At 43.0% G+C, this 26,823-nt stretch overlaps 1 protein-coding gene across 7 annotated transcripts in view; it reads right to left on the minus strand.

Moving 5' to 3' along the window:
• The window catches only part of SMARCD3 (SWI/SNF related BAF chromatin remodeling complex subunit D3), a 117,241-nt gene that overhangs the window by 36,695 nt on the left and 53,723 nt on the right, over window positions 1-26,823 (minus strand). For 6 of the 7 annotated variants that reach the window (XM_075492069.1, XM_075492071.1, XM_075492070.1 and 3 more), the window contains 2 exons: window positions 24,243-24,285; window positions 3,468-3,590 (listed from right to left, as the gene is read on the minus strand). In XM_075492069.1, the coding sequence (XP_075348184.1) occupies window positions 3,468-3,590; window positions 24,243-24,285 (166 nt within the window). The remainder of the gene's footprint in view (window positions 1-3,467; window positions 3,591-24,242; window positions 24,286-26,823) is intronic. The other variant, XM_075492075.1, reaches the window with a different exon arrangement.

A 26,823-nucleotide genomic window follows, 5' to 3' on the forward strand; every position in this document is an offset into this window, starting at 1 on the left:
TTTCTTCACAGTGGCTAGTATGGGGCTATGTTTCGGATTTGTGCTGGAAACAGTGTTGATAACACAGGGTTGTTTTCGTTACTGCTGAGCAGTGCTTACACAAAGTCAAGGCCTTTTCTGCTTCTCACACCACCCCACCAGCAAGTAGGCTGGGGGTGCACAAGAAGTTGGGAGGGGACACAGCCGGGACAGCTGACCCCAGCTGACCAAAGGGATATTCCAGACCATATGACATATGGTTGGTGTGTGGTGCTTAGTTGCTGGCTGCGGTTAAACCACGACAGCAGGGAAAGAATCTAAATTTACAAAACCAGGGAGAGAGACACCGTGACTGTATTCAGATGCTACTACTCTTTTTTAACCTAAAAATGGAGAACCTGGGAGTAGATCATTTAGTTTGAGGAACTGAAACTACATACAGGTCAGGTATACTCAGTGTCCCACCCCAGTTTACTGTGAAAGAGTGGCAGTCCCTGGCTAACAGTCTCTCGTTTGGGTGAGACCAAACTATTGTCTGTGGTGCCAGGGCTTGGAGTAGGAGCCTTGCGTATGGGATGGGTCACCAGATGCCCTTCTTTCAGCCAGGTGACCCCTGATTCAAGCCTTAGGATGAAAATCATCTCAGTGTTAAAATTATGTTTACATCCACAACTGACTAGTTATCTCAGGCTTAGACAATGGAGAGAAACAGGCACTTTTTAGGGCATGATTTATCTATATTCTTTTAAATATCCACTTCTGCATGAGAAGAACTGTGCCCTGAACTCCATTGCCTACACTGACTCTCTCAACTATAAAGGGAGCCCAGAGTGACTAGCTTACATATAAATAAATACAATGTACATGTCTATCCTTAGCCAAATAAATCCCACTCCCAAAGTCCACCATGGCCCTAGCTGTCCAGATTTTCAGTAATGCATTCTTCTTTAATGACATCTCATCTGGAGTTGAGCCATATGGTTTCTTTTTCCCTCAGGCCATGGAGCTTGCTATATCTGTACCTCTGGCCACACTGCAGTCAAATAGCCCTGTCTGCCTGACTCCCTCCTAAAAAGTCCTTTCTGGAATTCTGAGCACGTGAGCGGGTGGGTCTTCCATAAAGTCAGTGCAAGGACTCTTGCGACGAGTGGCATGCAGCAAATGCTGCTCTGCGGACAAGGAATTCTGAGACTCTTGTGATAGATGTAGTCGAAGAACATAGGACTGACAGAAGCAGAGGACACACTAGTACCCAATAGGCAGAAAAAAGACAAGGCAGGATGTAGGCTGGAAAAGCAGGCAGCTGAGAGGGGTTGCTGACAGTGGTAAAGTGAGCTGGCAGGTGGTGAAGGCCATTTCACCCCCTTCAACCGACGTCACAACCCCAAGGTCTCCTTGCTTTCTGAGCAATCCCACAGCTGTCATCCATTTCAAAAGTGCAGCTGTTCACAAAAGATCACAAGTAGGATCAATAGGCCCAGCATATTTTATGCACTGTCCTCAATCAAAAGTGTTTGAAACATTTCCCCCTAAAATTTATCCAGAATAATTAGTCTTCACACAGAAAAAAACAGCCTGAGCAACACTAGACCATAAACCTGTGGTTCCCAAAGACTGTTTCTAGCTACAACTCAATCACTGTGAGCAATATGATAACTGCAATTACAACTAATTCTGAGTAGTCCTGCATATTCCCTACATATTATCACATACCTCAGACAAATTTAAATTTTTCCCAGGACTACAATCCCAGTTTGGGAACCACTGTTTTAAGGCAAATATTTCAAAATTACAAGAGCTTTGATAAGAGATGGAAATGCAGAGATAACTTTTATTAGTGTTATCCAATGCTCTAACTATAATAAAATGAAAATACTTAACATCAGAACAACCCAAATTTATCTATGCTTAGCTCTATTTTGACAGGTCTTGAATTTCACAGCTGCTACATGCTAAGTCTAGACATGAATTTGAAAAACATCTGTTTGATCATTCTTTAGATGTTAACTAATTGAGTAACTGGTATTTAAAATGTGTTTGCTGAGCCCTAGACGGAAGCAGAATTTTCTGTCTACAGTTTCTGTAGAGTGTTGTGCCTCCTATACTCTTCCCACTACAGGCCCTGAATATCTCCATTGTACAGCTTAGAACTGGAACCTCGTGCACTGGTCAATTCCCTAGTTAAAGCATTTGCCACAGAATAAACATCTTCCAGCAGATTTATGAATGCGAGTCTAAGTCTTCAATTACTTTTAAACATGGCCAAGTTCTTAGCTGCTTTAAAATAATGGTGTTCTACCCACATTAAGAAGCTAAGACAAATGTTTCCTTCTGACAATTCCAGACAATTATTCCTTCTGAGAGTCCGATCTACCATATACAACACTTTTTGACTACAAACTTGTGATTAAAACCATCCACACTTTGGTTTCCTATCTATAAAATAGGTCTGTAAATGGAACTTAATTTTTTCCTTTTTTTTTTCTGTTTCATATATATCAATTGGAAAAACATCAGAGGTAAAAGCCTTCCACATCTTATCAGATACCTGTACAGTGACAAACAGAATGGCATCTTGATCTTGGACTGATACCCATTACTGTGGTACAGACAAGAATGACAGCTTTACTTCACAGTAGACATAGAGCTACAAAACTCTTCATACCACAGGATTTACTGTATGAATGAGTATGAGCATTCAGTACAGTCACAAGAACTTAAATAAGACATGAAAAGAAATTCTTCACAATGAGAGTGGCCAAACATTGGAACAGATTGCCTGAAGAGGCTGTGAAACCTCCATCCTTAGAGGTTTTCAAAACTCAACAAGGCCTTGACAACCCTGTTTTGAGCAGGAGGTTGAACTAGATGACGTTCACAGTTTCCTCCTACCTAAACTTTTCCATGATTCAGTTGAATACTCAGAAAACTTAGGACCATTTCAGTAGGATATTATGAACAGTGAAGTGCTGGACTTGATCTAATAGAAATTGCAGAAAACGTCATCCCTTCTTTTCTTACATGAATCATTCTTTTAAAGACTATGTATATGTGTACATTTTTGCAGGATCTTTAACAATTTTTCTGTAAGTAATTCTTCCCATTATATGTTCTGTTATTCCACAAGTTTAGCTTTTGACTGAATTCTAATAGGAAATTTAATACATCTCTTCAGCACACTCCTCTAATCTCTTATTTTCTTCTTAATCATTCTAATACAAAGTTCCAAAACCAGTGTTTATTTATCCAGAAGCTATTATTCCCCTTATTAAAGGCTTTCAGAAGCTAGAGCTGGTAATATCCACAGAATTTTGTCCACCACTTTTCCATGCATGCTGCTCCCCAGCTGCTTATTCTTAGGAGCTTTGTCTGACACATTTCAAAATATCTCTGCTAACAGGACTTTTACTGGAAAGATCATTCTACCATTTAATACAAGGATTATTTTTTTTCCCCCTAACTCAATCTACAAATTTTTCATGACCTACCTTCATTGGCCTCTTCAGCGCTTCCTGAATATCCACACGCTTCCGCATAATGGTCTGGTCTAGTTTGCGTTCAAAGGCCAACAGATCCATGTAGGCCTGGGACTCAGGAACCAGCTCCCGGATCTGAGAAGGAAGCAAGGAATATCCGAGCACTGGAAGCAAGAATCTACTATGTTCCAGAGCAGTAATACTGACACCTTCCCAGCCCTTAGACAGATGTGCTTAAAAGGAGTTATCCCTAAGACAGTAGTTCCCAATTAGCGGGGCAGATCTCAGTGGGATGGTACAAGCATATGACTGAAAACCTCGAGCACAGAACTAAAGTAATGAACTCTGGAAGACCCCAGCTGGATCCACAAGGCCTGAATCATGGCTGCTTTTTTCTTCAAGCAAGGCTTAGCTACAAGCAGCCTGGGAGCCACTGCTCTCAGCAATGCAAAGAACAGTAAATTTGTCCTGTTTAAACTAAAAAAGTGCTGGGTCTCTCTAGACTAAAAATAAAGGGTGCATGTTCGTGTTGATTTTTTAAAAACAAATGTTACCCATTGTAAGTAAAAGCTGCCATTTAGGAAGTCAACCTTTGTCAACACATCTTCTTGGCTAAGGTGAACTTGACCTTCACATCAAAGTTTCAACATGACCAGCTATGAGGTGTCAACTTAGGATCTTGCCAACTTTCATTGGTATTTTAATACATTAGCTAAACTACATCAGTTCTATTAAGAAACCCCCTTTTTATTTTCCGTTTTCCAGAGCAGTTAGCAGAGGAGGTGATATGAAGTGGGTTAGGAGGAAGACCTAATGATCTGAGCTTAGAAATGGGCAAGTATATGCTTATGTGAAAAAGTCAGTTCTTAATTGGTAATAACTCACTCATGCAGGCAAACCATAAAAGAAAGGAACTGTAAGTAATTATAGTAAATCTACTGGACTGCCTTGTCTCTTTCTACGATATTCACCCTAGCTTTCACCTATATAACTAAAATATTTAACTGTTAGAATACTTCTGTTCTATAGGAATTAAAGCCTAGTCGGTATTCCTGTTTTGCTTTAGAATCAAAAGTCTACAGTTCTAATTTGGTGTAAGACACAAACATCTATGTGAGAGACAGCAGGCATACACCTGTTCACTATGTTCTGCAAGGACATAAGAACTATTGCACGAGGTCATCCCAACAGTCCGTCTATCTTAGTATTGTGTCTCTGACAACATTTGAAAGTTGTAGCCCTTTAGTACCTACAAAAGCCTGAGGCATGGCGATGCAGAACCTCAACAGGCAGTGTGTGAAGAAGTACCTCCTTCTGCTCATTTTGAACCTGCCATCTGTTAGCTTCATTTGATGCCATCTTCTTGCATAGCTGGAGCAGCAGTGGGCAGGCATTCCCTACGCACCTTCTCCACACTGCGCATACATTTTACAGTTTGTTGTCATCCCTGTCTTAATATTTTTCTTTCCCAGCCTGAAGAGGAACAATTCCTCCCTTCTGTATTTAGACTGATCAAGACTATCAAATAAATGTCTCTCTGAACCTTATTTATTTGTTTGTTTTGAGATGCTAGAACACCTGCTCTATTTACAGCAGCACTGACACTTTGGAGAAGCAGAAACCATGGAGCCAAAAACTCTGTTCAGCTTGCGCTGAAGCACTATATTTTTAACTGCTTGTATTCTTTCACAAAGTCTTAGTATCAGCGGAATAATAAAAGAACATGAACATTTTTAAGAGTGAAGCATGAAGAGCAAGCATTGCCCTGGAAACATCAAGGAGCTGCCAGACAGCTTGCAGAATAGACAGCTAGGCAATACTTCCTCCCCACAGTGAATACAAATCTTTGGACCCAACAAAACACCCCAATGCTTTTATCTTGTCCCACACAGAAGAAAAGACGCCTCAGTTCCTTCCACACAGAGGAAATTAATCGTGCTGTACTGCAGATAATTAAAAATTCTGGACATAGTTTCAGTCTTTTAACTTCAAGTTCCAGCACAGTCAGTTCATGAACTACTAGGCACATGATGAAGCAGCGAGCTGGCCTACACAGCCCTCAAGATAAAAGCATATACTACAGCTGTGATACAACCTTTCCAGCTGGTTTGCAGGGTACGGGACCCAGGATCTAATGAAATTTCTAATAAATTTGTAGAAACAGCAGTAATCTTCAATGAATATTTCTATTCCACACTTTTACATCTCTTATCACATGAAAGTGAAAAGGTATTTCCTATTCCATTCCTATAACTAAACCGGATGTTAAACATTGTAAGACGTTTAGAAAGCATACACACTTTAAAATCAGCCAGCAAAGATAATACTGCATATAATTCCTTGAATTGCAAACGGCTGCAGGTTGGGAGAGTATCTGGGAGAAGAATTGTACTGGCCCGTGTTTGTACTCTTCTCTAGGTATGTGTTATGGTCACAGTGAAGATGGGATACTGGTCTAGATCAAAGGTCCACTCAGGCCAGTTTTGGCTGCTCTTACAGTCTTCTGCTTTCTCACCCTACTATGGGAATAATCTTTCAGAGGCAGGATAATGTTCCAATTTCATACTCTTTCCCAATTTCCCCTCAAGAGTGAGAGGAAAATTAAAATTCATGACAATGAAGAATTTTCTTTGTTTCTGGTACATCTTAGCTCAAAAAGATAAAGGTACTCTTACACTCCAAGCTACTCTTACACTCCAGCCAGTAGTACATAATTCATTTTTCAGTTTTCTTCATAGGTAACTGAACCCCAGTTATCTTGGTGTTTATATGATAAGGATCTCTGCAGCCTGCCTAATTCCTTCTTCTTGCATGGTTTGCCCTAACTGAAAACTTCATAGCTCCTTCCAAGTCTCCTCCCTTCTTCTACAAAAGTTCTAACTATAAAGGTGTAAAGAGTATTCCAAGACCTGAATTCTCCATCCTGGCCTTTATCTATTTCGAGAAACTAGAAAAAGCACCTAGCAGCACATCTTATCATCTGAGGTTTTGAAGCATCGATGTTAAACCTTACCTTAGAATTATATGGATAACTGTAATAGATTGTTATTAACATTAGTAAGATAGTGTCTTTCTAGAGGCTAGGGTTCTTTTTTTTCCTATTGTGAAAATTCAAATGTTTCAAAATTTTAAAAATTAATAAGAACAGATTATTATTACATTATGCACTTTTACCCTTGATTTCCATGGATTTATGTATTGATGGTGACAAAAGAATAGAAAAATTGTAAGAGCGGGGACAGTAAGGACAGTGTGCAGGGAATAGCATGATGGGAGAGGCTCTCATAATTTCCTTGTAAAAGCAGCACAATGTGGGGGCCCCACCACACGTGCCTGTAAACAAATGTGCAAGGCTTGTGAAACAGACAGAATCGGAAACCAGTAAACAGCTGCAACACTGCAGTCTCTGGGATATGAAAAACATCACAGGATAGCTTCTATGACTGGCACAGTACCACAGCTTGGAAGGCAATGACAACAGGCTGCACACTACGGAAGGCTTCATCCGAATGCTGAGAGTTCTGCTGGAACAGATGATACTGCGAGGGGCATCTCCAACAAACCACCCAATCAAGAAGGAGGCAAAGCCTTTCTCAGACATCTGGAGGAAGCCCCACGGTTGCAGGCCCTCATACTCATTGGGGGAACTTTAACCACCCTGACATCTGCTTTGAGGGCAGGAGGACTGAGTACAAGCACTCCAGGAGATTCCTGGATTGGATTGACGACAATTCCTTGACACAGGTGATCAACAAGCCAACAAGGGGAGGTGCTCTGCTGGACCTGTTGCTCACAAAGAAGGAAGAACTGGTTGGGGATGTGAAGGTTAAGGGCAGCCCTGGCTGCAGCAACCATGAGATGGCAGCGTTTGCGATCCTGAGAGAAGCAAGCAAGACCTGGACTTCAGGAGAGCAGGTTTTGGCTTGTTCAGAGATCTGCCCAGAAGGATCCTATGGGACAAGGGGGATCCCTGGAGGACAGCGGGGCTCAGGGAAGCTGGCTGAACTTCAAGGACAATTTCTTCAAAGCAAAGGGGAATGAGCAGACCAATGTGGACAAAGTTGAGCAGGCCTGGCAGGAGGCCAGCAGGGTTAAGCAGGGAATTCCTGGCTGGCCTCAAATGCAAAGAGGGAGTGCATGGAGGTGTAGGCAGGGATGGTCTACCCAGCAGGAACAGCACAACGGTGCCCGAGCACGCAAGCGTGAAATTAGGAAAGTCAAAGCTTAGCTGGAATTGAACCTAGCAATGGATGTGACGGGCAACAGGAAAGCCTTCTGCAAGCGGATCAGCAGCAGAAGGAAGACTAAGGGAAGCCCGGGCCTGGGTCTGGTTCTGCTGCTCATGTCAAAAGCCCTGGAAGAGGCTGAGGTTCCCAGTGTTGTCTTTGCCTCCTGGGATAGAATGACACCGTACAGTGGTACAGGTGGGCATCAACTGGGTAGAAAGCAGTTTTGCAGGAGTGGGCCTGGGTGTCCTCGTGGACAACAAGCAGAGAATGAGTCTGTGAGGCAAGCCAGCCATGACAAAGGTCAACTGCAAAATGGGCTGTATTAGCATAAGCGTTGGCATCAAGCCAAGGAAAGAGGCTATTCCTTGCTATGCCACACTTGTGAAACTGCATCTGGACTTCTGGGCACAGGACCAGAAAGACGTGACATTCTGGAGCGAGGCCTGCAGAGGACCACCAGTATGTGTGGGGGCTGAAGCACATGCCTACCAAGAGAAGCTGCAAGAGCTGGGTTTGTCCAGCCTTGAGAAGAGAAGGGGAAAGGGAGATCCTATTGGTGAGTGCAACTGCCGTACGGGATGGTGACGAAAAGACAGAGCCAGCCTCCTCTTGGAGGTGCACAACAATAGGATGAGAGGCAACAGAAACTCACTGCAACAGGGGCAATTGACTCAGTATAAGGAACTTTTTTTTTTTTTTTTTTTTAAAAACCATGGTGGTACCAAAACATTGGAACAGGCTGCCAAAAGATGCTGTGGGATGTCCATCCTTGGTTGGAGGTATTCAGAACCCAACTGGACAAGGTCCTGAGCAACCTGATGTAACTTGAACCTGTTTGTTCCAACAGTTGGTCTGCATGACTTCCAAAAGTCCTTCTGATCCAAATTTTTTTGGGATTACTGAGGCTTAAACAGTTGTCTACCCAAGTCATGGGTTTGCCAGATATTCAGTGAATCCTTTGTGTGTTTGAGGACTAAGAGGTCACTTTCAGCCTATATGTTATAGAGACTAAATTACAGTTAATTTTCGTTTTATTCTATGCAACTGCGAATACATGTTATATGTACTACACATATGGCAAGTAAAATGTACAAGTAATATATTTAAATTATGAGCACATATGGAAACAAGGTTTACAATTCCTATTCCTCAGCAGGGTTCCAAAGCAATCAGTAGAAATGCTAGTCTATCTAATAACCTCTACGTATATTTAAGGATATCCCATCTACAAGAAGGGCCGGAAGGAGGATCCAGGGAACTACAGGCCTGTCAGCCTGACCTCGGTACTGGGAAAGCTGATGGAGCAGATCATCTTGAGTGCCTTCACATGGCATGTAGAGGATAACCAAGGGATCAAGCCCAGCCAGCATGGGTTCAGGAAAGGCAGGTCCTGCTTGACCAACCTGATCTCCTTCTACAACAAGGTGACCCACCTAATAGATGAGGGAAAGGCTGTGGATGTTGTCTATCTAGACTTCAGTAAAGCCTTTGACACGGTTTCCCACAGCATTCTCCTGGAGAAACTGGCTGCTCATGGCTTGGACAGGCGTACTCTTCGCTGGGTAAAGAACTGGCTGGATGGCCGCGCCCAAAGAGTGGTGGTGAATGGAGTTTGCTCCACTTGGTGGCCAGTCACAAGTGGTGTCCCCCAGGGCTCTGTGTTGGGGCCAGTTCTGTTTAATATCTTTATCAATAATCTGGACTAGGAGATCCAGCGCACCCTCAGTAAGTTGGCAGATGACACCAAGTTGTGCAGGAGTGTTGACCTGCTTGAGGGTAGGAAGGCTCTGCAGAGGGACCTGGGCAGGCTGGATCAATGGGCCACGGCCAATTGTATGAGGGTTTAACAAGGCCAAGTGCTGGGTCCTGCACTTGGGCCACAACAACCCCATGCAACGCTACAGGCTTGGGGAAGAGTGGCTGGAGAGCTGCCCAGTGGAGAAGGATCTGGGGCTATTCATTGACAGCCGGCTGAACATGAGCCAGCAGTGTGCCCAGGTGGCCAAGAAAGCCAATGGCATCCTGGCTTGTATCAGAAATAGTGTGGCCAGCAGGACTAGGGCACTGATCGTGCCCCTGTACTCCGCACTGGTGAGGCCGCACCTCCAATACTGTGTTCGGTTTTGGGCCCCTTGCTACAAGAAAGACATTGAAATACTCGAGCGTGTCCAGAGAAGGGCAACAAAGCTGGGGAAGGGTCTGGAGCACAAGTCTGATGAGGAGCGGCTGAGGGAACTGGGTTTGTTTAGCCTGGAGAAAAGGAGGCTGAGGGGAGACCTTATCGCTCTCTACAACTACCTGAAAGGAGGTTGTAGAGAGGTGGGGGTCGGTCTCTTCTCCCAAGTAACAAGTGATAGGACAAGAGGAAATGGCCTCAAGTTGCGCCAGGGGAGGGTTAGACTGGATATTAGGAAATTTTACTTCACTGAAAGTGTTATCAAGCATTGGAACAGGCTGCCCAGGGAAGTGGTTGAGTTACCATCCCTGGAGGTATTTAAAAGACATTTGGATGAGGTGCTTATGGGCATGGTGTAGTGATGATCTTGGTAGTGTTAGGTTTACGGTTGGACTCGATGATCTTAAAGGTCTTTTCCAATCTATACAATTCTGTGATTCTGTGAAATCAAGAACTGTGGAGGGCATTAACATTGATCAAAAGTAAATAAGGACAGAGCAGCCATACAGCAACAGGGACTCTCTCTAAAGCTGGGCTACTCAAGCAAACTTTTTATACAGCCAGATGTAGCCCAGTAATGACACTAACCCTTCCAGAACACTGGCTAACCAACCTTAACACCTCTGAGAACAAGAAATTAAGATCTACAGTTCATCTGTCTCCTTCCCTTACTTCAGCCTGGCACTAGCCACCAGAAATGGCTAATTTGTCACTACCAAACAAACAAGTCAGGGATAATCCACCTTCTGAAATCCTCAATTCAAAATAGGTTAACAGTAGTATTGCAACAGATGAAGTATCTAAGGCTATGGGAGAGGTAAGGTTAAGAGACAGAGAAACTTTTTGCTTGGCCAATAGCAATGCTGGAGAAGAACAAGTCTGGAAGAGGCAGCCTTCCTTCACATTTGAGGCTACCATTTCAGACCTGAGAGTAGCAGATGCTGCTCAAAACATTCATCAAAATCAGCTGCAAGTCTCTGTCAAAATGGCTAGAGTACCTGGTGTAGAAAGTACGCTGACTTTAAGCCACTTGTAAGGTCTGGTAGTACAAAGTCAAACTAGTAAAACTTGACAGCATATTTCATTTGTCACAGGGAGTTAACACCAGATCTGATACATGCCCATTACATTTCTGCTTCTGTATTTGCAGCTGAAAGCAACATTTATCTTATCATTAAACAATGGTGTGAAATAGAAGTGTCAATCTTCAGAACAAGTACATACAGGAAACAACTGCTCTGAGTGTACGATAATTTAGTTACCTACTAGATGATTTGAGAAAAGGGTGGTCACTATCTATAAAGCAGAAGTAATATTACTAAGGAAAGAGGTGACTGGTTGTTCTGGTGCAACAGAAACCTTGAGAAACACTGCTAGTAGGAGATGGAAACAGGAGTACCATAATGCCTGTGCCTCTGCTGAATTCAATACAAAAGTAATAGGTTGAACTTGTCTGGCCTATACTATATAGGACATGTACCAGCTCCTCCTGGTCTTAACAAATATAAGAAAGTACAAGAGACGCGGAACTAAGAACGAACTGTTGCTTGTGCTCTGTCAACTTCATCTGCTTCAAGCATGTCTGAATCACTGCTTCCCAAGACAGACTCTTGTACCGCCAGATTCCTGGGTTAGAGATGTACTGCACTTATTTGCAGTAAAACTAATTTTGCTGTGTTGTGACCACTTTATTGGACAACTCAGATAATAATTCATAGCAATAACTGTCCCCCTCCCTGTGCTTATTTACTGTTCCATTAATCTTACCCATAAATTTTACCATCAAATTTCACATATTATGCATGACACTGGGGAAAAAAAAAAGCTACACTGCACTGGGCCAAGAACAGATCTTTCTGGTCCCACTAGAAATGACCCTCTCACTGATATGTCTCCAAATTGACAGTGAGGGACTTTTTAATTTAAGGTAACCAATATGCTTACTTATACTCTAAGATTTTTAATTGAGATGTCATTTATAACAGATCAAATGGCTTGAAGAAATCCAATAGCATCAACACAATTTCTGTTATCAAAGAATCCTGTGATCTCCTCAGAAAAAGGCAGGCTTGTTGAACAAGATTTAATTTTTACAAGCTGCACATGGCTCTATGAAGCATCAAAGTGCTCAAATGTCTTCACCCAGGTAGAGGCAAAAGGATCTCCTGAAATAATGTAAAACTTAACAGAGAGATCAAGAGAAGCCCAGGCTGGGAACAAAAAGATCCTTCCTCATCTAGAGAGCAGGAAAACCTTCCAGAGGGGAAGAGAGATTCCCCAACTCTGAATTTATATTTTGCTGTATGCCTGTCACCAAGAAAAGGAAGGGCTGTGAGTGAACCCTAACTGGACTTGGCGGTTATCTTTATTCTGGCTATCTCATTATCAAATAAGTATTAGCAAAGGAAAAAGAGTTTTGTGACAGAAAATATTTATCCGTTTATAGTCACAGAGTTATGGGAAGAAAACCAAAGAGTTAAGTTGTATTTTGATTTAAATTAGAGAAGAAACGTGGAAGTAGGACAGATAAGCCTGTTATGAGCAGCTAAAAGATACAAGCAAGATTTAGAGAGATTTACTCTGATTTCCCTACAATGTTTTAAGCAGAATGTCACGAACATTTCCCAGTTATGAAATACAGAGTCATGGACATTTAAATCTAGACTAAACTCTCTGAAGTACAGCAAAGAAACAACTCTGCTTCGGTCTCCAAGGCTATAGAGAAAGATACACATTATGTCAAAACTGATCTAATGTGTCCATTCCAAGCTAATTACTGCTGTGGCTGGAAGAGTACTAAAAAGCATCATGTGAATTCCAAATTTATTCTTCTAAATATCAAGAGACCTAGCTGTATCACTTCTGCAAGAAAACTGTGTCCCATCCATTCTTTAAAGATGTCAGAAATAATGGAAAACTAAAGGAAAACAGGTATTTTAGACTTTCAAGTGGTCCTTAGGGATACAGTCCTTCACAAGAACTTTTTGGGGAATTCACAGTGACACATAGATAAAAAGCAAATACTGGCCATGTGTTGCCCAAGAAAGCTGAAAAAAAGCAGTAAGACAAAGATCGAGTTTTCATCATGGCCAAGTGAAACCTTACATCTTTCAACAACTTTGACTTGGCATTTTTATTAAAATGATCCAGAAGAGTACAAAAGAGATATAAATGCATTAAAAGCTGTAAAATTTTTAGTTAATCACGACCTGAAAAGACAGTAAGACATTTCAGAAAAGGCTTTTTCCGAGTTTGCTGACTAAGCTGCATGGTGGCAGATGAGTTGCAATACTGAACAAACACAATGGAATGCACGATAAAGCAAGCAATTTATATGTACTGGTGGGTACTAATGAGACCATGGCCACTGATGAAAGTGATCAAGACTCGCTGTGGCTAAGTTAATGAAGTCATCTGCATGAGCAGCAGCAAACAGACAAAGATGCAAGGTATAAAGAACAGGAATGGTTCTGGGGCTTTTGTAGTTTAACCTGAACGTAAGGAACAGAATCTACAAGTGACACAGGATGGGGAAATCAGAAATAAAGAAGAGGACAGGAATATGGATCCATACCATAGTGAACTGGGAGAAAGAAAAGAACACAAATTATAATGGTATTTGTACAATCAAAAAACCTAGAAGCAAAGAATGTAGGACATAGCTACGGCACAGGGACTCTCACTGCTTCACAGGGAAATCTTAAAAGGATTTAGGAAATGGTAGGGGAGGAAACAGTAGCCCAGAACACCACTGTAGCCTAACAGACCAGTGCAGTTCTTAAATACACGAGCAGGAAGACATGGAGCAAGACTAAGGATTTTACAATTACTGCCATGCTTGGCAACAGGATAATCACTAAAAGAACACCAGAGTCACAAATGAAGAAATCTACTGACAAACTCAAGAAAATTCTGAGAAAAGCTATTGAGATGATTAGCAGACAGGAAAACACGTTCTATAGTACAAGGTTCCATGAAGCCAATTAATTTAGCTTCACCTATGAGTATGTATCTATCTACACAAATAGAAAAAAAAGTTTCTCTGCCTATCAAAGTGACAACACAATGAACTTGAAATTGTTTAAGTTCAAATTAGAAATAAAGTGAAAATTCTTAGGAGTGAGTGCACCCAAATACTGAAAAAATTCAACAATGACTGCAGGGAATTTTAAATACATATGCTCTCACAAGTAAATCCTCAGGCCTGTCTTGTAGAAGTTAAACAAGAATAAAACAAAGTAGCAGTAAGTTCTCATGATAGGATCAGACTTCACATTGTCTAGTTGTATGGCAGTAAAAATAAATTAGTACTTTTTTCCTTCTCCCAGAAGATCAAATGTGTGCTCCTTCTTTTCAAAGTCTTCCATAAGAAGGCTTGCCACTCTCTAGTAAAATTAAATAGACCTCTCAATACAGCTATTAGGAGTTGATACACTAGTATGCAGAACATAAAGAACAGACAGAATACTGATAGGAAATGACAGAAAAAAAATCAGTGTCAGTGGTGGAAAACCTGAGCTTAAGCTGGAGATAGAGGTTTTCTTGAGTTGCACTCATTGCCACTGACACATCCGAGATCAGAGACATAAGGAGAAACAGATGTGAGATTTCCCATTTCTGCAAAGAACAAAGCCATCTCCCACACTCTTTAACACTACACAGACTACAAAACATAGGTCTCCAATATCCTCCTATTGCAAACAGGTTAGTTCTTGATTCCTCTCTTTTGAAAAAAAAATTATAGTAACCATTTCTGCAACTTCTGCCATCAGAAAACATAGGCTCTGGGAAGTGCATTTTTGGCATAGACAGTTTTCTAAAGGGAGTTGTTTGGGTTTTCATTAGCATCCCTAGGTGAAGTGTGGACGCCTAAGCAAACCTAAGAAATATATCTCTGTCAGCCTCATTGACCTCCAGCATGACCGTATGTATAAAATATTTCCTGCTGACAGAATATAACCCATTCTGCCATAAACTTAACATTGTAGGATATTGAATTCTGAAAGAATTTGAGTGTCTTCAAATGGAGCCCTGATAGGAGTACTGCTGGCTACAAAAAAGTCTATATGCAGCTCAGCCTTCCTTGCTCTCCACAAGCCTTCAGTGTTGAGACAGTCAGTACTTCCTTGCTAGTCAAGACTTATCAAAACCACCTACCACAGTTGATTCCAACAGAAGACAAACACCAAAGTCACCCACATCATGGAAACAATTGGTTTGAATTTGTGGGGTTATGTTGATGAACAGCCATCAAACACACAAAGGATTCACTGAATATCTGGCAAACCCATGACTTGGGTAGACAACTGTTTAAGCCTCAGTAATCCCAAAAAAGTTTGGATCAGAAGGACTTTTGGAAGTCATGCAGACCAACTGTTGGAACAAACAGGTTCAAGTTACATCAGGTTGCTCAGGACCTTGTCCAGTTGGGTTCTGAATACCTCCAACCAAGGATGGACATCCCACAGCATCTTTTGGCAGCCTGTTCCAATGTTTTGGTACCACCATGGTTTTTAAAAAAAAAAAAAAAAAAAAAGTTCCTTATACTGAGTCAATTGCCCCTGTTGCAGTGAGTTTCTGTTGCCTCTCATCCTATTGTTGTGCACCTCCAAGAGGAGGCTGGCTCTGTCTTTTCGTCACCATCCCGTACGGCAGTTGCACTCACCAATAGGATCTCCCTTTCCCCTTCTCTTCTCAAGGCTGGACAAACCCAGCTCTTGCAGCTTCTCTTGGTAGGCATGTGCTTCAGCCCCCACACATACTGGTGGTCCTCTGCAGGCCTCGCTCCAGAATGTCACGTCTTTCTGGTCCTGTGCCCAGAAGTCCAGATGCAGTTTCACAAGTGTGGCATAGCAAGGAATAGCCTCTTTCCTTGGCTTGATGCCAACGCTTATGCTAATACAGCCCATTTTGCAGTTGACCTTTGTCATGGCTGGCTTGCCTCACAGACTCATTCTCTGCTTGTTGTCCACGAGGACACCCAGGCCCACTCCTGCAAAACTGCTTTCTACCCAGTTGATGCCCACCTGTACCACTGTACGGTGTCATTCTGTCCCAGGAGGCAAAGACAACACTGGGAACCTCAGCCTCTTCCAAGGCTTTTGACATGAGCAGCAGAACCAGACCCAGGCCCGGGCTTCCCTTAGTCTTCCTTCTGCTGCTGATCCGCTTGCAGAAGGCTTTCCTGTTGCCCGTCACATCCATTGCTAGGTTCAATTCCAGCTAAGCTTTGACTTTCCTAATTTCACGCTTGCGTGCTCGGGCACCGTTGTGCTGTTCCTGCTGGGTAGACCATCCCTGCCTACACCTCCATGCACTCCCTCTTTGCATTTGAGGCCAGCCAGGAATTCCCTGCTTAACCCTGCTGGCCTCCTGCCAGGCCTGCTCAACTTTGTCCACATTGGTCTGCTCATTCCCCTTTGCTTTGAAGAAATTGTCCTTGAAGTTCAGCCAGCTTCCCTGAGCCCCGCTGTCCTCCAGGGATCCCCCTTGTCCCATAGGATCCTTCTGGGCAGATCTCTGAACAAGCCAAAACCTGCTCTCCTGAAGTCCAGGTCTTGCTTGCTTCTCTCAGGATCGCAAACGCTGCCATCTCATGGTTGCTGCAGCCAGGGCTGCCCTTAACCTTCACATCCCCAACCAGTTCTTCCTTCTTTGTGAGCAACAGGTCCAGCAGAGCACCTCCCCTTGTTGGCTTGTTGATCACCTGTGTCAAGGAATTGTCGTCAATCCAATCCAGGAATCTCCTGGAGTGCTTGTACTCAGTCCTCCTGCCCTCAAAGCAGATGTCAGGGTGGTTAAAGTTCCCCCAATGAGTATGAGGGCCTGCAACCGTGGGGCTTCCTCCAGATGTCTGAGAAAGGCTTTGCCTCCTTCTTGATCAGGCAGATTGTCTGTAGCCGCAACAAGACAGCCACCATGCTGTCACCTGCATAACTTAATTTCAGTTTAAACTAAAGATAGTAACAAAAAAAAAAAAAAACCAGATACAGAAGACTGTGCCCTTCAGATTGATATTTCTTTCCAGGTGAAAGTTGGCTATCATTAAAGGTCCCAGAAAAAAATAATAAATAGAATTTGATCCATTTCAGGTAGGAAATAACAATTGGAGCTGCATTCTTCACTACCTGAGCAGGAGAAACAAAACAGTTTTAGCAATTTGCTTTAAAAAAAAAAAAAATCATCAGACACTAATAAATAGAGATTTGGCAGCTTCTTCAGAATTAGGCTACTCTATAATTTCCATCTTTGAGAGAGGTAACAAAAGCTAAGACCTCTTGCTCCCCTTCAATCTGACAAGCTCAATTAGATCCTAAGCCAACTTTTTTACCACTTACAGAAGACGCACACAACCTAGACATTTCAAAAATAGTGTTGAGAAGCCAACACTTTCATATTACAAGTGACAATGAGTGAAGTCTGACTTATCAACTACCAGGCAGTTCCCTGCTAAGAAACTTTAGCCTATAGCTTATTGACAAAAGTGTCTCTACCATTGAGGCTTCTATGGTGGTCAAAGAAGGATAGCTAAGGACTGACACTGCTTAGAAATTGTAACTCTCTGCCACCTTGTGAGTCTTGATCCCTAAGAGATAGTGTTTCAGAGAGGATTTCTGACTGGCTACCACAGAGCCAATAACACAGTCCAGCAACATGGCAAAAGCAATTAAAGACTGTGCCATTCTGAATTTCATGGCCAAATGCAGGTACCATTCAAAAATGCAAAGATCCTGCAACACTACAAGCAACAGTTAAGTCACCAGCCACTCACAGTAATCAGTTATGAGCACAGACTAACATGGGCAGATAGAAGCAATACATATAAGCGCCTAAGCTCTACACTGTTTATATTTGAATGTTTAATTACATAAAAGAAGGCTATAGGTCACATCTATGAATTAGGATTATGAGGAGTCCTTATGAGTTACTCTCAAAGTTCTAGTAAAAGCAATTCAGTAGCTCCTTTATGTTCAGTGGCTGGGCAGCATCTATGACCCAGCCAAACCTCTGTGGCATACAGCCCAAAGTAAAAACTGGAGAGGTGACCACAAAGTCAATCAGCATGGAAAAGCATCAACTCTAGAGCACGGAGTCAGATGACATATGAAACCAACATTTCTGGAGACTTCTGCTAGAGATGCTCTATAGAACAGCAGCTGGATCACAGGTACCAGCTTGAAGGGATGCTGGGAGGTCTCTAGTCCAACTTCCTGCTCAAAGCAGGGTCAACAATGAGGTTATGTTGGTGTTTGAAAACTTCCAAGGGTGGAGATCCCACAACCTCTCTGGGTTCCAATGCTTGACTGTCCTGCTGTGAAAAAGTTTCTCCTTACATACAGCCAGCTCCTCTCCTGTTTCAACTTATGCTCACTGGCTCTCATTCTCCTGCCATGCTCCACTGGAAAGCCTGGCTCCATCTTCTTGACCATCCTCTCTTAGGAGCTGGCAAGCTGCTATTAGGCCCCCTCAGAGCCATCCTTGCTCCACGCAGAACAAGGCCAGTTCTTTCAGTCTCTCCTCATGTGCTGATCCAGCCCTCTGACCAACCTCCAAAGGTGAACCAGTCCAGTTTGCCAATGTCTTTCTTGAATTGGAGGTCTCAAAACTCAACACACTCCTCTAGCTGTGAGCTAACGAGTACTGAGCAGGGGTAATCAAGTCCCTCAATCTCTTGGCTGTGCTCCTGTTCATACAGCCCAGGATGCTGTTAGTCATCTTTGCTGCCAGGGCACATATCTTGCTCATGCTCAGCTCACTGTCTACCAGGGCCTTTCCACTAGTGCTGCTCCCCAGCCAGGTAGCCCCAGCAAGAGCTTACTGCCCCCCACTTTCCCAAGGAAGAACTTTGCATTTGACCTTGTTGAATTTCATAAAGGTCCTGTCACCTCATTCCTCCAGCCTGTCCAGCTCCCCCAAAATGGCAGCCTGTCCACAAGCATATTGACTGGTTCACCCCGCCTCGCCCCGTGATTTGGTGTCATCTGCAATTTTTATAAGCACGCACTCCACTGCCTCCTCCAGGTCATTGATAAAGATGCTAAACTGAACAGCTGCCAGGACAGATCCCTGAAGTACTCTGCTTGTCACTGTCTCCCCAGTAGAGTGCAACCTATTAGCCACTACCCTCTAAGCCAAATCATCCAACCAGATGGTTGTCCACTCATCTAGAGCAAAATGTCCCAACTTGGATACAAGACTATTACGGGAGACAGTGCTGAAAACATTGCTAAAGCCAAGGTAAATTATATCCACTGCTATCTCCTGCTCACAGATCCAGTCATTTTATCAGAGGAGGCAATGAGGTTGGTCAGGCTTGATTTACCCTTGGTAAATCTGTGCTCACTGTTCCCTATTACCTTCTTCTCCTTCACGTGTCCAGAAATGTGTTTCCAAGAGCACTTGCTCCGTGATTTTCCCAGGGATGAAAGTGAGACGGATTGGCTGCAGTTCCCTGTATTGTTCTTTTGGCCTTTTGCGAAGATGGGTGCAGCTATTGCCTTTTTCTAGTCATTGGGAACCTGCCCCAATTTCCACAACATTTCAAAGGTGATAGAGAATGGCCTTGCAAGGACATTGGCCAGTTCCCTCAGCACCCTCAGATGCAGCCTGTTGGGTACCATGGACTTCTATGGGTCAGGTTTTCTCAAGTAATCCCTGGCTCAATCCCTGCCCATTGCTGGCTGTTCCTCTTGAACGTGTTCGCTGATCACAGAAGTATGGGAGACATTGTTAGTGCAGACTGAGACAAAGACGACTTTGAGTACTTCAGACTTCTCTGTCGCCACTATATCACCCAGCCCACTCAGCATCGGGCACACATTTTCCTTGGTCAGCCTTTTATTACTAATGTAACAGTAGAAGCTTTTCTTGTTGCCCTTGATGTCCTTTGGAAATCTCAACTCCAGCTGAGCTTTGACTTTCCTGATACTGTTCCCTATACGCCCAGGCAACATTTCTAAATTCCTCCTTTGTAGCCTGTCCCTGCTTCCACCTCTTGTACGCTGCCTTTGGACATTGGGACCTCCACTGTGAGATGCCTGCTTAGTTAAGCTGGGCTCTTCAAAAATCTGCTCATTTTCCTGCATATCAAGACAGACTGCTCTTGTGCTTGGAGGGTCCTTAAAGACCTGCCAGCTTCCCTGAGCCACTTTGCCCTTCAGAGCTGCTTCCCATGGGATCACGCCTAACAGTAACCAATAAGCCAAACTCTGCTTGTCTGACGTCCAGGGTCTGTACTTCGCAAGTCTCCTTCCTCGTTCCCTTCAAGATCTTGAACTTCATTATTTCACAGCTGCTTCATCCTAGGCTGCCACTGATTATCACATCTCTAACCATTTCTTTCTTACAAGTGAATAGCAGATCCAGGTGTTCCTCACCTCTGGTTGGCTCATATGGAGAAAGAGGTGGACAACAGCCATGCAGTGACCAAACAACAGGACAGCTATTATGGTACGGGATCTGTGCAGAGAATCCCATATGGTGGTCAGTGAATGGCAGCAGGAGTTGACTGAATATTTGTGTAAAGGAGAACGAAGCGGAGAGGACAAAAAGGAGAGGACAGCTGTACAAAAACCAATCAGCACAGCTAGACAAAAAGTCCTCACGGGAATTTGGGGCCCAGTGAGAAGAACAGTAGCCAATACTAAGAGACAAGCATGCCATTGAAGGCGAAGCAGTTTGCTGTTTCAAAGTTGCACTCCACTCAGCAAGTTAAATGGGGAAAAGCAGAGACACACACAGCTATGGAGTCAGAATGATTTTCAGCTGAGATTCTTGCATGAGAAGGGGTAGGCAAGGAAGCTTAAAGAAACAGAACAGTGAATCACAGTCACGGTGCCTGGGAAAAAATGTAGTGACTCAGAACTAAGAGAAAATAAGACACTGACCAAAAGTAATGAGGAGACAAGGCCTGGAGAAAGAAGAGGCACAATCTGATGTGCAGTCATGTTTCTCTACAGACAGTTTATGGCCTGAGGTCAAAATTGAGGCACAACTGCTAGACTTGGGTCACAAAGGCCACATCAGCTCCAGAGATCTAGGTCCCCAGCTATGAATGAAGATGCCTATGAACTTTTCCAAAATTGAATGAGGGTTTCAGTGACCTGAGAACAAGGGAAGGATCCAGAGGTAAGGAAAATGGGGTGGGGTATAGCCTGCTGCACAGAACTGGAGTTAATGTTGAATACACTATAAAAAATGCTAAGCCTTGTTATGTTACAGTATGCCAGCCTGGGCTTAACCAAGTCTCTCTTTTCATTAAAATGGCATTTTAGACAAAAGATATGCAGTAGATCCAATCGACTTGCATTTAAGTAAAGCATTTGACATACAGTCATAAAGGGAACCACTACTTAAGACTGAAAAATGGGGATTAGAAAGAGAACAATATGTGGTAAAGAACTGGCATAGAAAAAAAGTATTGATCAGGAAGTACCTCATGGACCATTTTTGAAACTGATTTTATTTAGATATTTTCATTAATAGCTCCAGTACAAAAAGGAGAAGTATGCTACCAGAAGTTAATAATGACAAATTTGGGTGGCACTGCCAATACAAGGCGGAGGATAGTACAGAGAATATAAGGAAGCTGAGAACTGTATAATAGAAACAGGATGAAATATAGCATTACAAAGCACAGGATCATGTTCCTCAGAGTCTATACCCATAATTCCTGCTCTAACATGGGAATTCATCAGTTGCAAACTGTAGAAAGTAGAAATACTTTTGAGTATTAGTCAATCACAGAATGACCATATGCTGTATCAATATGGTAAGGCCATAAAAAATAAAATTAAAAATGTGATCCCAATCTGCATCATTAGCTATTTCCAGTAGAAATAAAAATGCATTAGTGGCATTCAAGCACTGGTGATACTGGTAATCTGTAATACTATGTATAGTTCTGGTCTTCTGAGAGGTAGATTTAAAGAGGTTCGAAAGAGGTGAATTTAACCTGAAATAGATATAACAAAGGACTGTGAGGATTAGAATGGTGGGTAGTCCCTCTTACTTGGCAAACTAAAAGCACTTGCCTTCCTCAGCCTAGCAAAAAGGAAAAAAAAAAAAAAAAAAAAGCTGCAGGATCTAAAGTATCTCAGAAGTAAGGAACCTAACTAGTCTTGAGGCAGCAATTGTGTCGTGGCTTCCATGACAGAGGGAACCAGACTGGATCTGCCAGGAGGTCCCATGCAGTTCCATAATCCTATCTTCCTACATGTAATAGTTTGCTAGGTTGAACTTTCTCATACAATTATATTCATGCAAAATTAAATTCTTCTCAAAGACCTGAACTGTAGCAGCTCAGCAACCCTACCCAACTAGCAATATGCTCCAGCACTATAGCACAGGTTTGATCAGAGAGCCTGGAAGTCCAACAGCAGATTATCTGTGCCAACTGCCTGACTCGCTATCACAGCAAGTAACACTGAGAACCCACCTCCTTTTCCACTATTACATAAGATGGTTTTCAAGAGTAAAATGTATTTAATATCTTCCCCTCTCCCCTTCACAGTTCCCAGAAAACACAAGCAAGAGTCTGCAAAAAGTCTGTGGGTGACAGATGCTGATTGGCTGGAAAACACTGCACAAGTAGCTCCAGAAAGTTGGAAGTTTCACCCTGTGTTTCACATGCATTCCACAGCCACCAGTGCCAGTCTTCCACTTGACAGGACACCGATGCACACAGCATTCTCCCATCCCATGAACAGTGAGCATTAGGAGGTTGTGATACACTGACTGCAGCCTAATGGAGTGCCTTAATCCAGACACAACGTCGTATCATCGATACCAGCACTCCAGCTGCACTGATAAAAACTCCATTGCAGATAGAACTCTAGCAATTTGTGTTGCCTTATTACTCCATCAGTTAAAATTATTGGCTGACAGCAACAAAGATACTGAAAGGCAAGAAGACTTGATGACAGCATGGTTCTGAAAGGTGCTAGCATCTGTATAGCTTTTTGACATACTTGAATAAGGCTCTACCTATTAAAGAATTATCATGGATTTGATAAACAGAGGCACAAGTCTTCTGCTGCCAAAAAAGTTTAGTTACCTCTGTTCTGAGACCTATTTATCTTATAAAGGCACCAGACAAAAAAAAAAAAAAAAAAAGGCCTTGAAATGGACATATATTTAAAGCAATAGCCTCACCATACAGGATGTATAATTGTCTGTGAAAACAATTTTTGTGGGACAAGACAGAACTGACAGCACAAGAAAGGTAGCTTTCATTCTAAGAAAGTACTGACTCCAAGCAGAGCAGGAATGAGGCTTTAACACAAACACCATGGAGGCTGCAAGTAGTTCAAAGGTCTGGATTTAATGGTAGCTTAGTCCTTTCAAGACAGCAGCATGAGAGAACTAATGGCTAACCTACGAGAGGCTGTCCTTTCAGAGGGTGGCAGGAATTACAAGAGAAGAAGTGATAATATGACATCAGGAGTACCAAAGTGGGCTCACCTCCTCAGGTGGCTGGCACTAGGTACCTCTGGAATGTCACAGAAGAGAATCTGCAGGCTGCCAGAAAGTTTGGGTTTACACTAGCAGTGGAGAGGTAGACTTGAAAAGGACGTGGAGATCTATACAGCTGTCAAAGGGATTCTGAGCCCAGAAAAAGCACCAGAAGCCAAAGAAACTGGGACTAGGACGCGACGAGGGTGTGTGTTTTGAAGACTAAGGAAGCTTGCCTTTTGGGACCAAGTAGGTTTTGGGGGACCTGTACTGAAGAGGGCACAGGAAAGGAAAAGTCTGGGAATAATGAAAGAGAAGGGGAGCAGAGAGAAATTCCAGCGTTTAAAAAGGAAGTAGAAGATTTAAGTATCAAGGATCAAGCATAGGCAGACACTAAAAGCTAGGCATATCCCCAGGGATAAGAGAATTAATAACTCTCCGGACAATGCAGGCCCATTGAACTCTGTTGTTTACACGGGTTCACTTCAGTCCTACTAGGACACAACCGCAAAAATTAGAACCTGGCAGCTCTACTGGGCCAGAGAGACCTGAGAATGAGCCGATCTCCTACAGGCACAGCTGTGCTCTGAACCAGCTTTTGGTCAGCCTCAAAAATTCATCAAAAACATCCTTAAGACCCAGAGGGCCCCAGCACCAAGTCGTGTACTTCACAGCCCAGCACCACTGTCCATCCAGCAAGTGGCAGTGCTGGCTCGGCTAACCCAGTGCACGAGGACACAGGCCGGGCTGCACTCCACACTCCCAGCCCCCAGCCCCAGCCCCAGCCTTGCTCTCTAGACTTTCACCCACTGCCTACTTACTTTTTAATTAGATTTTTAAACAAAAAGTGAAAGTATTTTCTAAAATCCCTCTAATTACACTAAGATGCTGAACTGATTGTGAAGGGAATAGGAAATGAAAGCGACTCACCCTCTGAGGGAGAATTTTGTCAGCCATCTTCCTCCTCTTGGCACTGTACATTTTTTAAAGAAAAAAACACGTTACCATGGTGACAGATCTAGGAGTAACGAGGCCACCTGCTAAATTATCCTGACATCTCCACATGCTGGTGCACAGCTGTGCATGCATCAGCAAAAGGGTCTCACCCATGCCCAGGACCTAGGACCCCTTCTCTCAGCAGCCTGGGGAGGTAGTTAGCTAAGAACAAATCAGGGCTGTCTGTTATGCATCTTGGAAAGAAGTGTGCAAGTTCTTTGATCACAGCATCTTCTATGGTGCAGGGCAGCAATGTATGCAACTGCATGTGCACGTGCTGTCTATAGATACAGAAAAAGCATGTAGGAGGACAGTGCGCACGTGTGGAAGTGTGCATAGGTATACCTATGCATATGCACATCTAAGCGGCTGAGTGCCTGTAAACGGAATGTGAACTTGTTCAAACAGATGACATGCATTCATTCATTCATGCCCAAAATTGAGTGCTGACAAAAACACATATATATATGTGTGTATTTCATATGATGCATGAAAACACACATATATACACACCTTTCTCTATGTATATACACTTGTTTTATTGTAAAGTCTTTGCATGAGTGATATACAAAGGTAAGTGGGCTTACGTTTCCGTATTTGTTCATCTTTACGAATGCACACGTGGGAAGATATATGTGTGCCTGCAGTGTATATACATAATGTGTCCATACCCATACATAAGCACATTTATATATCTATGCTTTTAAAAACATACTCGTGTTCATGTACATACACACAAATGTATATGTGCCTAAAAAATGGTACTGTCAGGAAGATTGCCAAATACATTGTCTTTTGAATTCTTCAGATTCCAAGAATCGTTTGTGCCCACCAAACCTGTCACCTAGCTTTCTCTAACAGGGCCAAGAGGGAATTCAGGCCTTATTCTTCACCTCTATCATTTGTGAGGCCTTTATCTTAAGGAGGAGATTAATCACTCCATCTGTGACAGACAAATGGGAGAAAGTGAACTGCCGGCTGCTGCTCTGCCATGTCACAAGGATGCTCCTCCTTACTGTTTTCACACAGGAAGTCTGTCATCAGCCATGTCTACATAAAAGCTGTTTCCACACATATCGATGTGGCATACTCCCTTCCTAAGTTTGCTAATAATAAGCCTGGTCTGAAATACCAGATTCTTAGGTTCTTCCCCATCCCCATATAAGCCAAGCCTAAGGAACTCTTCATGCCCAGAGGTGCAAACTACATCCTTCCTCAGGGGCAGAAAACTCATCCACGCAGTCACACCCAACTTCATAGGTGAACAACGTCCCTTTTTAAAAGCGTAGGAACAATGGGACGGGAATGTTACATGGTGTGAACCTCCAACACCTTCCACAGCTCACAAAATCAAGTCTGCACTGAAACATTTCACAGAATCTGGAATTAATGCCTGAGCAAGCTCCATCCTCACAAAGGGAAATGGGATATGCATGCACCTGCAACAACCCCAAAGGCTTGCAATTAAAAAGCAAGTAACAAACAAACCAAAAACCCCCCACAACTTGGGTCCCAACCAGTTCTCCAAGACTCTATTACAGAAATGAGAGTTCTGTCTCCACCCAAATCTGCCAAGAAAGGATGACTACACCTTCTTGGCCTGTTTGTGCCATAAAACATAGGACTCAATTACTCCCAGAACTGGACCCAAGGTGCCAGAAAAGTTCGCCTGAGAGACCAGAAAAATTTCAATGGCAAATGACAGGGAGGTGGAAATGAACGAGGGGAAAACATTCAATACATTATCTGGAGGGAAGGTATGGCAGAAAAAACAGAGAAACTTTCCTGAGTACCTAGGAAGCACTGCTGTGAGCTGGACTCACTACAGTAGAGATTACTGCTGGGTTCCAAACTAGAAGCATTGAAGTTAAGAACTCAGGAGGGGAACTGTTTCCTTCTCTGAGTTAGGCCATCAACTTTTAGAAAATATTCTTCTTTAGTGATCCCTGGAAACTAGTTAGTGACTAAAGTTTACCTTAATTATCCCGCAGTGGAAATTTTTCAGGTTATATCTACCCTGTATATTTGAAGGCTAGGCATTATTTTGTGCAGTTTCCTGGAGTACCTCCTGGGAGGTGCTGTGGAATGTGCGTTTTGGCTAGTGCCGGGCAAGGCCTCCCTGATGCACATGCATCTCTTGTGCTCACGTGCTGCACTCACACACATTCCTTCTGTATTCAATCTTATTCAATCGTAATGTATTAATACTCTCAGGATTGGTGTCCTTTCCAGATGCATCCCAGATATAAGCATTCCCAAGTCTGGCTTGCTGATCCAAGGCATACAACCTGGACAGAGCAGGGCTCCTGAAGCACTGAGCTTAGAGAGTCATGTTTTACCTACAACTAGGTACAATGACACCACCAGAACACTGTCTGAATCTATATATACACCTATAATGATTTTGCAAAAGGCAGACCACCTAGATGACTGCACCCTACATATTTATCAGGAACTGGCTCACACTTGGAACTCAAGACTGCTGAGGTCTAATAAGCTGCAAAAAGAAATCAGT

Source organism: Mycteria americana, chromosome 2 (assembly GCF_035582795.1).
Source record: "Mycteria americana isolate JAX WOST 10 ecotype Jacksonville Zoo and Gardens chromosome 2, USCA_MyAme_1.0, whole genome shotgun sequence".
Classification (NCBI taxonomy): domain Eukaryota; kingdom Metazoa; phylum Chordata; class Aves; order Ciconiiformes; family Ciconiidae; genus Mycteria; species Mycteria americana.